This window comes from Orcinus orca, chromosome 1 (genome assembly GCF_937001465.1).
Source record: "Orcinus orca chromosome 1, mOrcOrc1.1, whole genome shotgun sequence".
Lineage (NCBI taxonomy): Eukaryota > Metazoa > Chordata > Mammalia > Artiodactyla > Delphinidae > Orcinus > Orcinus orca.
This window is the reverse complement of record NC_064559.1, coordinates 44,681,874-44,694,838: the sequence shown is the minus strand read 5'-3', so window position 1 is coordinate 44,694,838 and position 12,965 is coordinate 44,681,874. Positions and strand designations below refer to the sequence as shown.

Here is a 12,965-nt window from a genome sequence, read left to right as displayed (position 1 = left end):
TTATAAAACACACCACTTTGTCATGAAGGGTATATGCACCATTTGGCTTTGATGTGACATGAATTATAATGTGTTCTCATCACAATTGTGATTTTATAACTTGTTTCACAAAAGTAGAATGTTCTAACCTATACTATTGAGTAAATAATAAATATATGCATATCCGCAATTCCTTTTCCAAAACTTTGAGGACAGATGTTTTAAAATTCAGAATATTTTAGATTTTGAAGTTAAGAAATATACTATATATTACATAATACCCCCATTGGGGTCTTACAATCAAGTAGAGTGATTTCTCCAATGGAATGTATTTATATTCACACTCCATGGGATATCTAAAGATTAAGCCTCACATCTTTTCAAGACTGGTTTTTCTGCAAAATGAGTTCAGGTCGGCTTTTACTACCAAACGAATAGCAAAAAAAAGTGTGGATTTTGGAGTTATTTGGATTTTGGATTGTTGGATAAAGGGTTATAGACATGCAATAATTTTAGAAAGGGAAAAACTGAAAAAAAAGGCAGACAGAGAGTTTGGGGTTAGGCAGGGGTGCATGGTAGTGGGACTCCATAGAAGATGGTCAACAAAGACTTTGAACTGAAGTTAGGAAGGAGCAAGCCTTATGGTTACAGAAGGGAATAGCAAGCCTAAGGGCTGTGAGACAGGAATGAGCTTGGTCTCTTGGAGGAACATTAAGAAGGTGTGTGGCTGAAGTGGAATAAGTAAGACAAAATGTGATAGGAGATTGGTTAAGATATGTAGTCAGACAAGGAGCATGAGCCAGACCATCATGAGGACTTCTTGGCCATGTTTTTATTTTCAGTGTAATGGGAAGCCATTGGAAAGCTTTCATCTGGCACTGGTGTGGCGTGATTTATATTTTTAAAAATCCATCTGTCTACAGGGTATCAACAAGATAGTAGGGGAATAGAGAAAGTTTTAAGAGGCTATTGTGGAGATCCATAGAGCCTACAGAACTTGATTTTTTGTATTTGAGGTATAAGAGAAAGAGGACCATGAAGAATAATTCTAACGTATGGGTAGTGGTATGAATATATGAAAAGTAATACCATTTACCAAACAGGGGAAGACAGAGAATGGCAAGGAAATGGAGTCAAAAACCAGGAATTCTTTTTTGGATAGATTAAGATTCAGATGATTATTAGGCATAGTTATAGCCACAGGAATACATGAAATATAATAGTGGCTACTGTTTATTGAGTGATTAGAATGTGCTATGTCCTCTTCTAAGTTCTTTAAGTTTCTTAACTCGTTAGATCTTCACAACAATTCTACAAACTATCTACTGATTTTATTCACATTTTACAGATTAAGGAACTAAAACACAGAGAATACAAGTAATCTACCCCAAATTGCACAGATTTTAAACATCTGAGCCAGCATTTTTAAAACTGAGTCTAAAGTTTTCCCTTCTTTAGAATTAAGATGGACTTTATAAAAGATGTCTGAGTTTTTAAGTGTGAAAAGATATTCAATTTGTGCAACTTAAGGGATCCTTTGTGTTCTCATTTTATTCATCGGTAAGCTTTCCCCTCCCAACTTCTCCTATACAATGCCATATGCATAATAGGCATTTGGTTAATTTTTTAAAAATATTTTAAATAAATGAATGAGAATAATCATGACAATGTTGAAGTAATCTTTGTGCACATCTCTGTAGTATTTCCCTATTAATGGATTGCATTTTTTAAAATGATTTCAGATTGGGTTGAATTTAGTCCATATGAGATTGGCATGGCTAAATATGGTACTTTTATGGCTCCTGACTTATTTGGAAGTAAATTTTTTATGGGAACAGTTGTAAAGAAGTATGAAGAAAACCCCTTGCATTTCTTAATGGGTAAGTGATAAAAATCTACCATGAGTTTGTTTGACTGTTTTAAATCCTTGTGCATTCTAAGTTATACTGTTTTTGCTTTATTTTAGGTGTCTGGGGGAGTGCCTTTTCTATATTGTTCAACAGAGTCTTGGGAGTTTCTGGCTCTCAAAGTAAAGGTTCCACAATGGAAGAAGAACTAGGTATTGTAAAAACATGCTTACATTGATAATAATTACACTATATTGGTAAATTTCATTAACACATATGTTGAGAGAAAATTAAATCATCATAAAGACTGTAATTGTTCTAAAGTAGGCTAGGCTAAGCTGTGGTGTTCAGTAGATTAGATGTATTCAATGCATGTGCATCTTACAGAATTTTCAGTTTACAGTGGGTTTATTGGGACATAACCCCATTGTAATTTGAGGAAGATCTGTACTCCTTTTATCAATAAGGGTAGCTTTTTGAAGATTAGATTCAACAACAGTTTAACGCAGTATAACCCTTAAATTCACGCTTGTCAGTTCATTTACCTCTTAAATACTTCTCACAGCTTATTCATACCAAAAAAGATGGAAAAAGTGTTTCAAATCACATCTAATAAATTATCACCAATGATTTTCTTTAAATCTAACTCACTAGCCCACAATAAATTAAAAATAATATTTACAAAACTTGAAAAAGTAGACGAACTCAATTGAGGACCAGCAGTATTCATTTGTTATAATATTTATACCATAGAAACATGTTTTCTTTAATGAATAAATTTGATTTAAAGTAAACGAAACAAAACATGCATTCAGTATCTCCTAAATGTCTTGCCATCTGTAGCTCAATCAACACTAAATTTGTTATGGTTATTTTGACTGGCGGGGGGATGGAGCAGGGAGATGCTAAATTTGAATTTGGGGCCAGCCTAGCTGAGGCTGGGGAGAAGGGTCCTGTAGATTATCAGCACACTACCTACCTGCTACGTCTTCTCTGTGTGTGAAGTATCACACATTTATTTGAGGGCGAGTTAACGGAACAGCATAAATGACTTTCTCAACAATCAGTTTATCTGAAGAATACTTGCATGTAAAAAACTTACCATAGGATTTTTCTGACAAGCCATCCTTAGTTATTGCAGACAGTTTATTTAATTAAGCTTTATATGCAAAACAAAAATACAATTGTACTTTAATTAATGTACTACAAATTGGCTTATAAGTAGTATGATCACTCTTCCTGTGAGAATTGACTTTAGATATGTGATATTTATATTAAGTACAGTAACTTGCTATAGTCCTTAATATTTGGGGGTGGTTCTTAGTAAATAATGGAGAAGTGATCTTATGATTGCAATAGAGCCAAAGATTTTAATATAAAAATAAAAACAACCAAAAAGGCACTTTGTCCTTGAACTTGCTCCTGTCCTCCGAGCATCACTCAGTGAATAAGCAGCCAAGGTTGGTGGAACTTTTGAGTGTTCTCTGACCTTAACTACAGAGCCACATGCTCTTAAGGGTAACTGAAAGGCAAAGTGCATAATGCTGAAAAGCTCTGACTTGATTTATTTTAATGAACATTACATCCCAGATGAATAACCTGTTCTCAACTCTAACTGTGGGAATAACTAACTCTTCTCTAAGATGTGAAGAGTTCAGAAAAAAAGAAGAGAAAAAGAACAGAAGTACCACCTCTTATGAGGCTTGCTTCTCTGTGTTCTTCTGTGTTAAATAATCCAGATAAATCCAGGGTTTGCTGCTTTTTTCCTTCTAAGGCAGGAAGAGAATAGGACTGAAATAACACATCTGAAGGTGGATGAGACAATGGCTGACGGCCAAGGAAAAGGAGAATGTTTATACTCAATATACTTGAATATTCTTTGTTGTGAGACATCCCCTTTGAGACCAGTGGTTTGGCAGCTTATTTACTTTCTCTGTGTGTCAGACTTAAGGGGAATATTGTGTCCTTGAGAACCACCGGCCAGCAGGATGCGTGTTACCTCAGATTAGGTAAGGGTTTCCAGAAATGAGACGAGAGTGATGACTGAGGGGAATCTGAGGACTCCTGGTGACCCTTTCATCCACTGGCTGACTAAAGTCTACCTCTTAAAGTGGTGTTCAAAGGTGGTGTTTGTTTTGTTTTCCTCTCTTTCAAAGACACACTTTAAGGTAAATTGGAGCATAATATGGGGAAACCAAATGTTATACCTATATTTCTCTCAGTTTAAAAGCCCAAATGGCTCTCTATTACTGAAAGTTATAAATTTGGAGTCAGTTTCTTAGGATTAAAAAAAAAAAATTCTATTGACTAACAGAAGGAAAAAAAGTCACTCTACAGATAAGGATTTCATGTACATGTCCAAAAACATTTTTGATTTTTCTACAAATGATTATAAAATGGTTTGTGTGCTCCATAATTTGGGTACTTTTTACTTGAAAAAAGATAAGTTATGCTATACATAAGATAAAAGATAAGTTATGTTTTACAGATTTATGGTTTCTATTTTAGTTTTTATAACTGCTCTCTTAATATGTTCTGAGGAAGCACAAACTGATACCAAAACAGACATTTCAATAGACAATATTCAGTATTATTAAAATCAAAAGATATATTAGTAGCTTCATTCATTTTGATGAAACAATTTTGTGGCCCCCTTGTAAATTTTGGCTTTACCCTGTACTGACCTTCATAAACATCATTTCAACATATTTAACTGAAGAAAAAAATTTTTGATATAATAAGAATTATATAATCAAGTTATTCTTTCTGTCAGAATTAAGATAAATAAAAATTCTCCCCTTTAAAATCATGTATGAATAATTCTAAACTAATTTTTCATACCCTGAGAAATTTTGCTTTCAAATGAGAAATTTGAAAATACTAGTAAAGCTAAGACATTTAGATTTACTAAATTGATCTAGATTTATACAAGTAAATCTAATAGACGTCACTGTGGTTTTGCTACAGTTACTTCCTTACAGTAAATTTCATCTTGAGTCTTGACACCTGAGATTCTTCAATTGTTTTGTTTTCTTTCTGCAGAAAATATTACAGCAAAGCATATTGTGAGTAATGATAGCTCGGATAGTGATGATGAATCACAAGAACCCAAAGGTAAGAGAGCTGGAACCTCCTCTGGCAGAAGTGGATTAGGAAAGGACATGAATGTATTGTCTGATTTTCTCACTCAAGATGCTAATGGTAGTCTCTGCTTAAGGCATTGAGTGATAGAATGGTAGCTTTCAATTCAGAGCAAGAATTAATGCCATATACATAATAAAATATGCAACACAAAAGTTGCATATTTTAAAATATGCAATAATTAAAAGTTATTTCATTTCTTTTAAATACCTCAAAAATATTATCAGTTGAACAGAGAACAAACTGAGATGGTAGAAATACCAAATTCTATGTTAAGTCTGATTAGAGCACCAGGCTTCTCAACATGGAAATTGTGATTTGGGAACATTTTTACATGGCTTTAATAATTAAAATTTAATCTTTTAAAATCTTATTATTAAGTAACCTGTAGAAAATGATGTTCTCACTCCATTCCTGAGCCTTATCCCATTGCCAACATTCTATCTTTCAGGAAGGGATCAGTGATGAAGTAGGGTAGAATTACTGAGAAATTTTTGTTTTGTATATTACTTTGTAGTACAAGCGAGTACTTCTACACCTTAACAAGGCAGCTTTTAGCTTTGTGTGGATCACGATAGTCAATGGGGAGTCGGGGAAGAGATAAGGCAAGGATCACGGATATTTGTTGCAGTTGTTATGTGGTAAAATGGAATGATTTGACATTTTGACACAGCCATTGGTACAAATATTCCCAATAGCTCAAAAGCCAAAACAAATAAACAAAAAACAAAGAGAAGATTTTATAACAACTGGGTGAACATGTCCTGTTATAGTTTGAATACAATCATCTAGATTTTAAAAGATATTAAATGCTTTCTTGTCCAAAACCTAAAGAACTCCACCAGCCAAGGTATAGATATTGGAAGAGCCTGTTTAATCTTTGCTGAATCAACACTAAAATTAAAGATCTCTTTTCATAGCTGGGCTGTTATTTTTCAGTTGTTCCGGTCTTTTTTTTTTTTATTTTATTTTGAATTTCCTTTTAATGAAGGGAGATAGTACAAAGGGGGTAGATAGCATATGCCTAGCATTTCTAGAATTAATTATATATTGATTTGGGGACTATCAAGTAGATGTAATAATGGTTTATCAATTAAGTAAATTGCCAAAATGATCAGTACATTTGATCACCTCTGCAGTACTAGCTGGTTTTCTTAAGGCTGAGAAGTTCAAGGACCCTCTGAATATGACTGCTTTGGTTTTAGTGCCAGCCTACATTGGAGAATGATATTTAGGATGTTTCTGAGGATTTCTTATTAGCTCTTAATATTCATTTTTTAAAAATAGTCTTTATAGGGCTTCCCTGGTAGCACAGTGGTTGAGAGTCCGCCTGCCGATGTAGGGGACATGGGTTCGTGCCCAGGTCCAGGAAGATCCCACATGCCATGGAGCGGCTAGGCCCGTGAGCCATGGCCGCTGAGCCTGCACATCCGGAGCCTGTGCTCTGCAGCGGGAGAGGCCACAACAGTGAGAGGCCCGCGTACCGCAAAAAAAAAAAAAAAAAAAAAAGCCTTTATTTATTAGAGTAGTTTTAGACTCACAGCAAAATTGAGCAAAAAGTACAGAGTTCCCATATATTTCCTGCACCCACACACATAGCCTTCACCACTTTCAGCATCTTTTACCAGTGTGGTACATTTATTGCGATCAATGAACCTGTACTGACACATCATTATCACCCGAAGTCCAAGCTTTAGGATTCACTCTTGGTGTTGTATATTCTACAGGTTTTCACAAATGTATAATGACATGTATCTACCTTTATAGTATCATACAGAGTACTTTCACTGCCCTAAAATCTTCTGTGCTCTATTTATCCCTCTGCTTCCCACCCCCAGCCCCTGGCAACCACGGATTTTCTTACTGTTGCCATCATTTTGCCTTTCTAGAATGTTATATAGTTGGAACCATCAGTGTGTAGCCTTTTCAGATTGGCTTCTTTCACTTAGTAATATGCATTTAAGTTTCCTCCATGTCTTTTTATGGCTTGACAGCTCATTTCTTTTTAGCACTGAATAATATTTCATTGTCTGGATATACCATAGTTTATCTGGTTACCTACTGAAGAATATCTTGGTGGCTTTCAAATTTTGGCAGTTATGAATAATGCTGCTATAAACATCCATGTTCAGATTTTTGTCTGGATATGTTTTCAACTCCTTTGCATAAAAATCAAGAAGCATGATTTCTGTATCGTGTGATAATAAAGTTTTGTAAGAAACTTCCAAACTGTCTTGCAAAGTAATTGTTCCATTTTGTGTTTCCACCAGCAATGTATGAGAGTTCCTGTTGCTCCACATCCTCACCAGCATTCGGTGCTTTCAGTGTTTTGGATTTTGACATTTCTAATAGGTGTGTAGTGTCATCTTGGTGTTTTAATCTGCATTTCCTTGATGACATGTGACATGGAACATCTTTTCATATACTTACTTGCCATCTATATGTCTTCTTTGGTGAGGTGTCTACTAAGGTTTTTTGCCCGTTTTTAAATTGAGATGTTTGTTTTCTTATTGATGAGTTTTAAAAGTTCTTTGTATATTTTGGGTAACAGTCCATTATCAGATGTCTTTTTTTTTTTTTTTTTTAATTTTGGGGAGGATGAGCAGTTAACAGTTTTGTTAAACAATGTTTTACTTTGAGCAGAATTCTTTTTTCTTATTGTCTTTTTTTTTTAATTGAAGGGTTAATCAATTCTCTTTCTTTTTTGGCCACCCCACACGGCTTGTGGGATCTCAGTTCCTTGACCAGGGATTGAACGTGGGCCATGGCAGTGAAAGCCTGGAATCCTAACTACTAGGCCATCAGGGATCTCCCCAGATGTGTCTTTTGCAAATATTTTCTCCTAGTCTGTGGCTTGTTTTCTCCTTCTCTTGATGCCCCTTCATTTTTAGTCACGTGATTTTGAACAAGGTCTTTAGGCATTTTCAACTTTAGTTTTTTTCAAATCTGTGCTGGCATCATTTTACCTGCTCTCACAGAATTGCTGTAATCATCAAATTAGCAAGTGCATACAAAGGGTTTTAAGTTGTAAAGGGCTAATAAATAGAAATTTACTATTAGAATTTTAGCTAATAAGCAATAGATATGATTTATCTGTTGACTTTTGGGTTCGTCCCACAAATGATGTCATTTCCAAATACATCATAAGGAAAGCAGATCCACTGGTGGTATAGAAGTGGGATAAATTTAATAATAATAATAATAACAACAACAACAGTGATGATGAAGAAGAAGAAGAAAAAGAGGAGGGAGCTCCAAACCTTTGGAAAATAATTAAATGTCTTATTCATATCCTGTGTAACTAAGATTATAAATCATTCATTTTAAAGCCTGATTCATTCTATTGAAAGATTTTCTTTGTTATACTTGGCATGAGAAAAATGTGGGAGTAGAAAAGATTGTATATTTGTTTTTTCATGACTAGGCAATCATCTGGATTGTTTATTGAGAGAAAGATCCCTCCATTTACTGAGCTCAGTTAAGCTAATCTTTTGAAGATAAAAATCAATATTTAGTTTGGTCTTATGGGTGTTTAGTTACCATTTATTGAAAATTATGAAGTTTGAACATAGATTCTTTTTTTCTTCTCTCCACACACACACACACATACACATATAGATTTATATATGCATATATATTTATATCCAGGGTTCCCAGAAATCTGAACAGAAGGGATTTAGGTAGGGGGGATTGTACTCTACCACACAGTGTTCTTAGATTCGAGTTATGAATGAATAATATTGATGATGAGGATTATGACTCTGCTGCTATTACAACTATTTCCACTACCAACTAGTGTTTGTTGATAATTTAACGTGGGCTTAAATTTTTCTAAGAAACTTACATGAATGCATTAACTTAGTTTATCCTCACAACAACCCTATGAGGTTTACTGATGAGGAAATGAAGACTGAGAAGGGTCAACTAACTAGTAAACAATGGAGAGAGGATTGGAACCAGGGTAGTCTGGTTCTGGAGCCACTGCTCTAAATAACTACACAATGCGGCTTCCCAGTAGTAGTGATGAGTGCATAGATTTTAAGGAAAAATCATTGAAAACGGCTTCTTTTGGAAGATTCCTGAATTTTAACACATTTTAAAACATATGTTTAATTTACAGACTTTTGTTTTTTGTTTTTTGTTTTTGCGGTACGCGGGCCTCTCACTGTTGTGGCCTCTCCCGTTGCGGAGCACAGGCTCCGGACGCGCAGGCTCAGCGGCCATGGCTCACGGGCCTAGCCGCTCCGCGGCATGTGAGATCTTCCCAGACCGGGGAACGAACCCGTGTCCCCTGCATCGGCAGGCAGACTCTCAACCACTGCACCACCAGGGAAGCCCTAATTTACAGACTTTTAAACCCCAAACTTTATAAGCAAGAATGAAATGACCGTTCAGAGGGCAAATATATGTTGAATCCTTCAGTTGTCTGCTCTCAGTCTGCATGATTTCTGGATGTTTATTAAACAGGACAGGGAAGGAAACTTGGGAAAGGAAGGGGATTAGCTACTGTGGATATTCCCTCCGTGTGTGTGTGTGTGTGTGTGTGTGTGTGTGTGTGTGTAGCCAGGGAAAAGAAAGAAAAGAATTGGGGAAAGGGAAGGACAGAAGTTTCTCTGGAAATTAAAGAATAGGCCAGGCAACACTGCCAAGAATACAGCCTTTAGACTGACTACCGGTAAACAGTACAGTAAGAATAAGTTAAGAACAAAAATGATTAACGGAAATATTTACTATAATTTACACAAATGTTTGTTGAATCAAAAGCTGTGGAGCTTCATCATTAATGTTAACATTCCATTGCCCAAAGATCTTTTTCGTTATTATGGATTTTTGGAATCTGTATAATGATCTTTTCTTTTTCCTTAGGCACTGAAAATGAAGAAGCAGAAAGGGAATATCAAAATGATAATCAAGCAAGTTGGGTCCAACGTATGATAATGGCCTTGGTGAGTGACTCAGCTTTGTTTAATACCAGAGAAGGACGAGCTGGGAAGGTGCACAACTTCATGCTGGGCTTGAATCTCAATACATCCTATCCGATGTCTCCTTTGAGAGACTTTACCACCCAGGAGTCCTTGGAGGAAGATGAATTGGATGCAGCTGTAGCAGGTAAGTACACAAAATGTAATCCATGGACGCTAATTCAGGAGATCTTTCTTCCTTCTCTGGGGAGGAGCATTTTAATTATTAATAGTAATTAATTTACAATCAAATTTTAAAACATGCATTGAATGTATGAAGGGCTCTGAGTTGTTTTTTTGGAAGAAGAAATACATTAGGCAAGAAATGACATCGTCATGTCAGCCTAAACAGTTTTCATTGAAATATTGAGGGGGACTTTGCTCCTCTCTATATTGGTCAAGGTTCACTCACAGCAAACAGGAAACCCTCTCCCTTGTTTAAGCAAAAGAGGTTTAAAGTAGGTGCTTACAAAATTGTTCCAGGGCTTGGAGGAGCAAGCTCCAGTCTGAGCATCTAGGAATGACTGCAAAAACACTTCAGGATCACCGCAACGAACGCCCCCCACAGCGATGCTTGGCAGTAGAAATAGCAGAAACGTAGCCTCTGTCTCATTTCCCCCTTCAGATCTCATGTGGGTGTTTCTCCTTGGCGGAGGATAGGTCTCAGCAGATCCAGAGTTGGGAGGGAATCTGGGACACATGGTCCTCAGCCTATCTCTCCAGTGCAGAGCAGTAATGTGTGCCCCCTAGGGGTGTAAGTGGAGTTGAGTTCGCCCATCTGCAGTGTCCCTTCCAGTTCTCTGAAAGGTTAGGTAACTTTCTTAAGGCCACTTAAGAACCTCATAAGAACCCACTCACTTTCAGGTTTGTCACTTAACCAAACTCCAAAGAATACTTGCCTTGATTCTTCAGTTCCATGCATGTTCCAAATTAAAAGGTAAATTTGTCTTGGTGACTAATCACTACGTAATTCTCTTTCTTATAATGCACCTAGCATCTTAAATTTTTTCTACTTCTTCATACCATCTTTTTCCCCTTAACTGCCTAAATGTCATTTCTCAATCATTTCTGCCTAAGAACATTGACAGGAGGCTATGAGAATGTAAATAGAAAATTTTCCAAAAAACTTTCTACTACTGTTTAAGGATTCTACCTATAAAAATGAGACGTGGCTTTAGATCTTATTATTGTTTAGGTAATGCTGTTTCTGTTTGTTGCTTGAGCTTAAGGGAAATTGCAGAAACAAAAGTTACCCCTGTTTTTTAAACAACAGGAGTAGAAACTCACTATATTTTGCATTATGTTTGTGGAATCAAAGTCTAGGACATGATTATATACCTGCAATGCAAACCCTTTCATATGAACTATAATAGAAGTCTATTTGTGATAAAGTCAGTGTCTCTTTTTAAATTCATCCAAAATAAAAACACTTGACCATACAATCAGTGATGTTATTTTTTTGTGTGTTACTTATGATTTAACTTATTGCTATTACAATACCAATTAAATGTATCTTCTTTAGAAACAGGCTTTATGGATGAATTATGATGGGCTTAAACAAACAAACAAACAAAAAACTCAGCCTCATAGAGCATTTAGGACTAGAAAGAATCATTAGTTATTTTACTCCATAGAAAAGGAAGATCAAAGAAGATAACATCATGTTTACCTAGAATTCCTCAACTGAGCTAGAATTAGAACACTTGAATAGGCTTCTTGACATTGCTCAGAAGCCTTTCCCTTCTGCTCACTCTCTTCCTCATAGCCCTTGGTTTTATCAGTCATCGTCTTGCTGATGTAAAAATGGAAGTTTCCTTGTGTGTACTTATTACATCTGTTTTATTTTATTACTTTGATCACAATACCAAGCATAGCTCCTTCTGTGGTTTGCACAGCACAAGTTCTGCACTAGACATTTTAACAGCTTCCTGGTGGTTTTGCAATAGTTTATGTAGATTTGGAGGTGTTAGCGTTGCTTGGAAAAATACAGTGCTCAGTTAAATTTGAATTTCAATTTATAAATATATATATATAAATATATATATAAACATATATATATATAGAGAGAGAGAGAGAGAATATAAGTATGCCCTTTATAACATCATTTGGGACATCCTTGTATAAAAATTGTTTGCTATTTATCTGAAATTTAAATTTAACTGGACATCCTACATTTTTATTAGATATATTTGGTACCCTTAGGAAGTCTGCCTCTTTCATTATTCTCAGCGTATGTCAGATTGTTCTTCATTTCCATCTTTCTTCTCTCCTTTGTTCCTTCTTGCATTGCCACAGTATTTACAGAGCTCCTTCAATGTGTGTGGCACTAGGGATCCAGTTGTCAACAAGACATGCAGTCCTTGCCTCATGAAGATTAAAATCATTTCATGACCCTCCCTTGAAAATGTGATTCTTGGAGGGACTTATATACTTTATTTAACAATGATAGAAAAGTACAGTAAAACTAAAAGCCAGCAACTCTGATCCTGATGGAACACTGATCCTGATGCAATTGTAAGTCCCCGAGGATGCATGATCTTCATTTGCCCTCTCTCTAGTGCTTGGAGGATAATAGCTGTGCATCACCTTATCTGACTTCTTTATTCGGTGCCTTTTGAAAAAAGAGTCAGAGACAGTTTTCATAAAATGACATGAAGAGATAGAAAATATTAATCATCCTAAAATATGATATTACACAGGTTGAATATTTCTTTTGTTGAGATATTTTGAAATGTTCTAACCTAAAATTGTTTTAGATTAATGAGCTTCAGAAGGAACTTTAAATATTATTTCTCAGTGTGTATCTCATTAAATTATACTTCAGTCACTTTATATTTATCCGATTGAAAAAACGTATACAGCATATTGACTTTAGTCAAAAATCCAGTTCGGTGAGTGACAAGTTCATTCAGGTTTGTTGCTTATGAACCAACATTGCTAAAAATGACTGCACTTTAGACTGAATATACTGAATTGATTAGTGCTTTTCAGACAAAGCCCTTACGAAAATAGACTCTGTTTATCTCCCTCTGGTTAT

At 35.6% G+C, this 12,965-nt stretch overlaps 1 protein-coding gene across 9 annotated transcripts in view; it reads left to right on the top strand.

Annotated features, from left to right (window-relative positions):
- The window catches only part of PLA2G4A (phospholipase A2 group IVA), a 201,857-nt gene that overhangs the window by 153,694 nt on the left and 35,198 nt on the right, over window positions 1-12,965 (top strand). For all 9 annotated transcript variants that reach the window (XR_004486206.2, XM_049701605.1, XM_033438003.2 and 6 more), the window contains 4 exons: window positions 1,722-1,859; window positions 1,946-2,038; window positions 4,869-4,940; window positions 9,834-10,076. Coding sequence is in view for 8 of the 9 variants with exons in the window: in XM_049701605.1 (XP_049557562.1) it covers window positions 1,722-1,859; window positions 1,946-2,038; window positions 4,869-4,940; window positions 9,834-10,076 (546 nt within the window). In the remaining variant the exon portion in view is untranslated. The remainder of the gene's footprint in view (window positions 1-1,721; window positions 1,860-1,945; window positions 2,039-4,868; window positions 4,941-9,833; window positions 10,077-12,965) is intronic.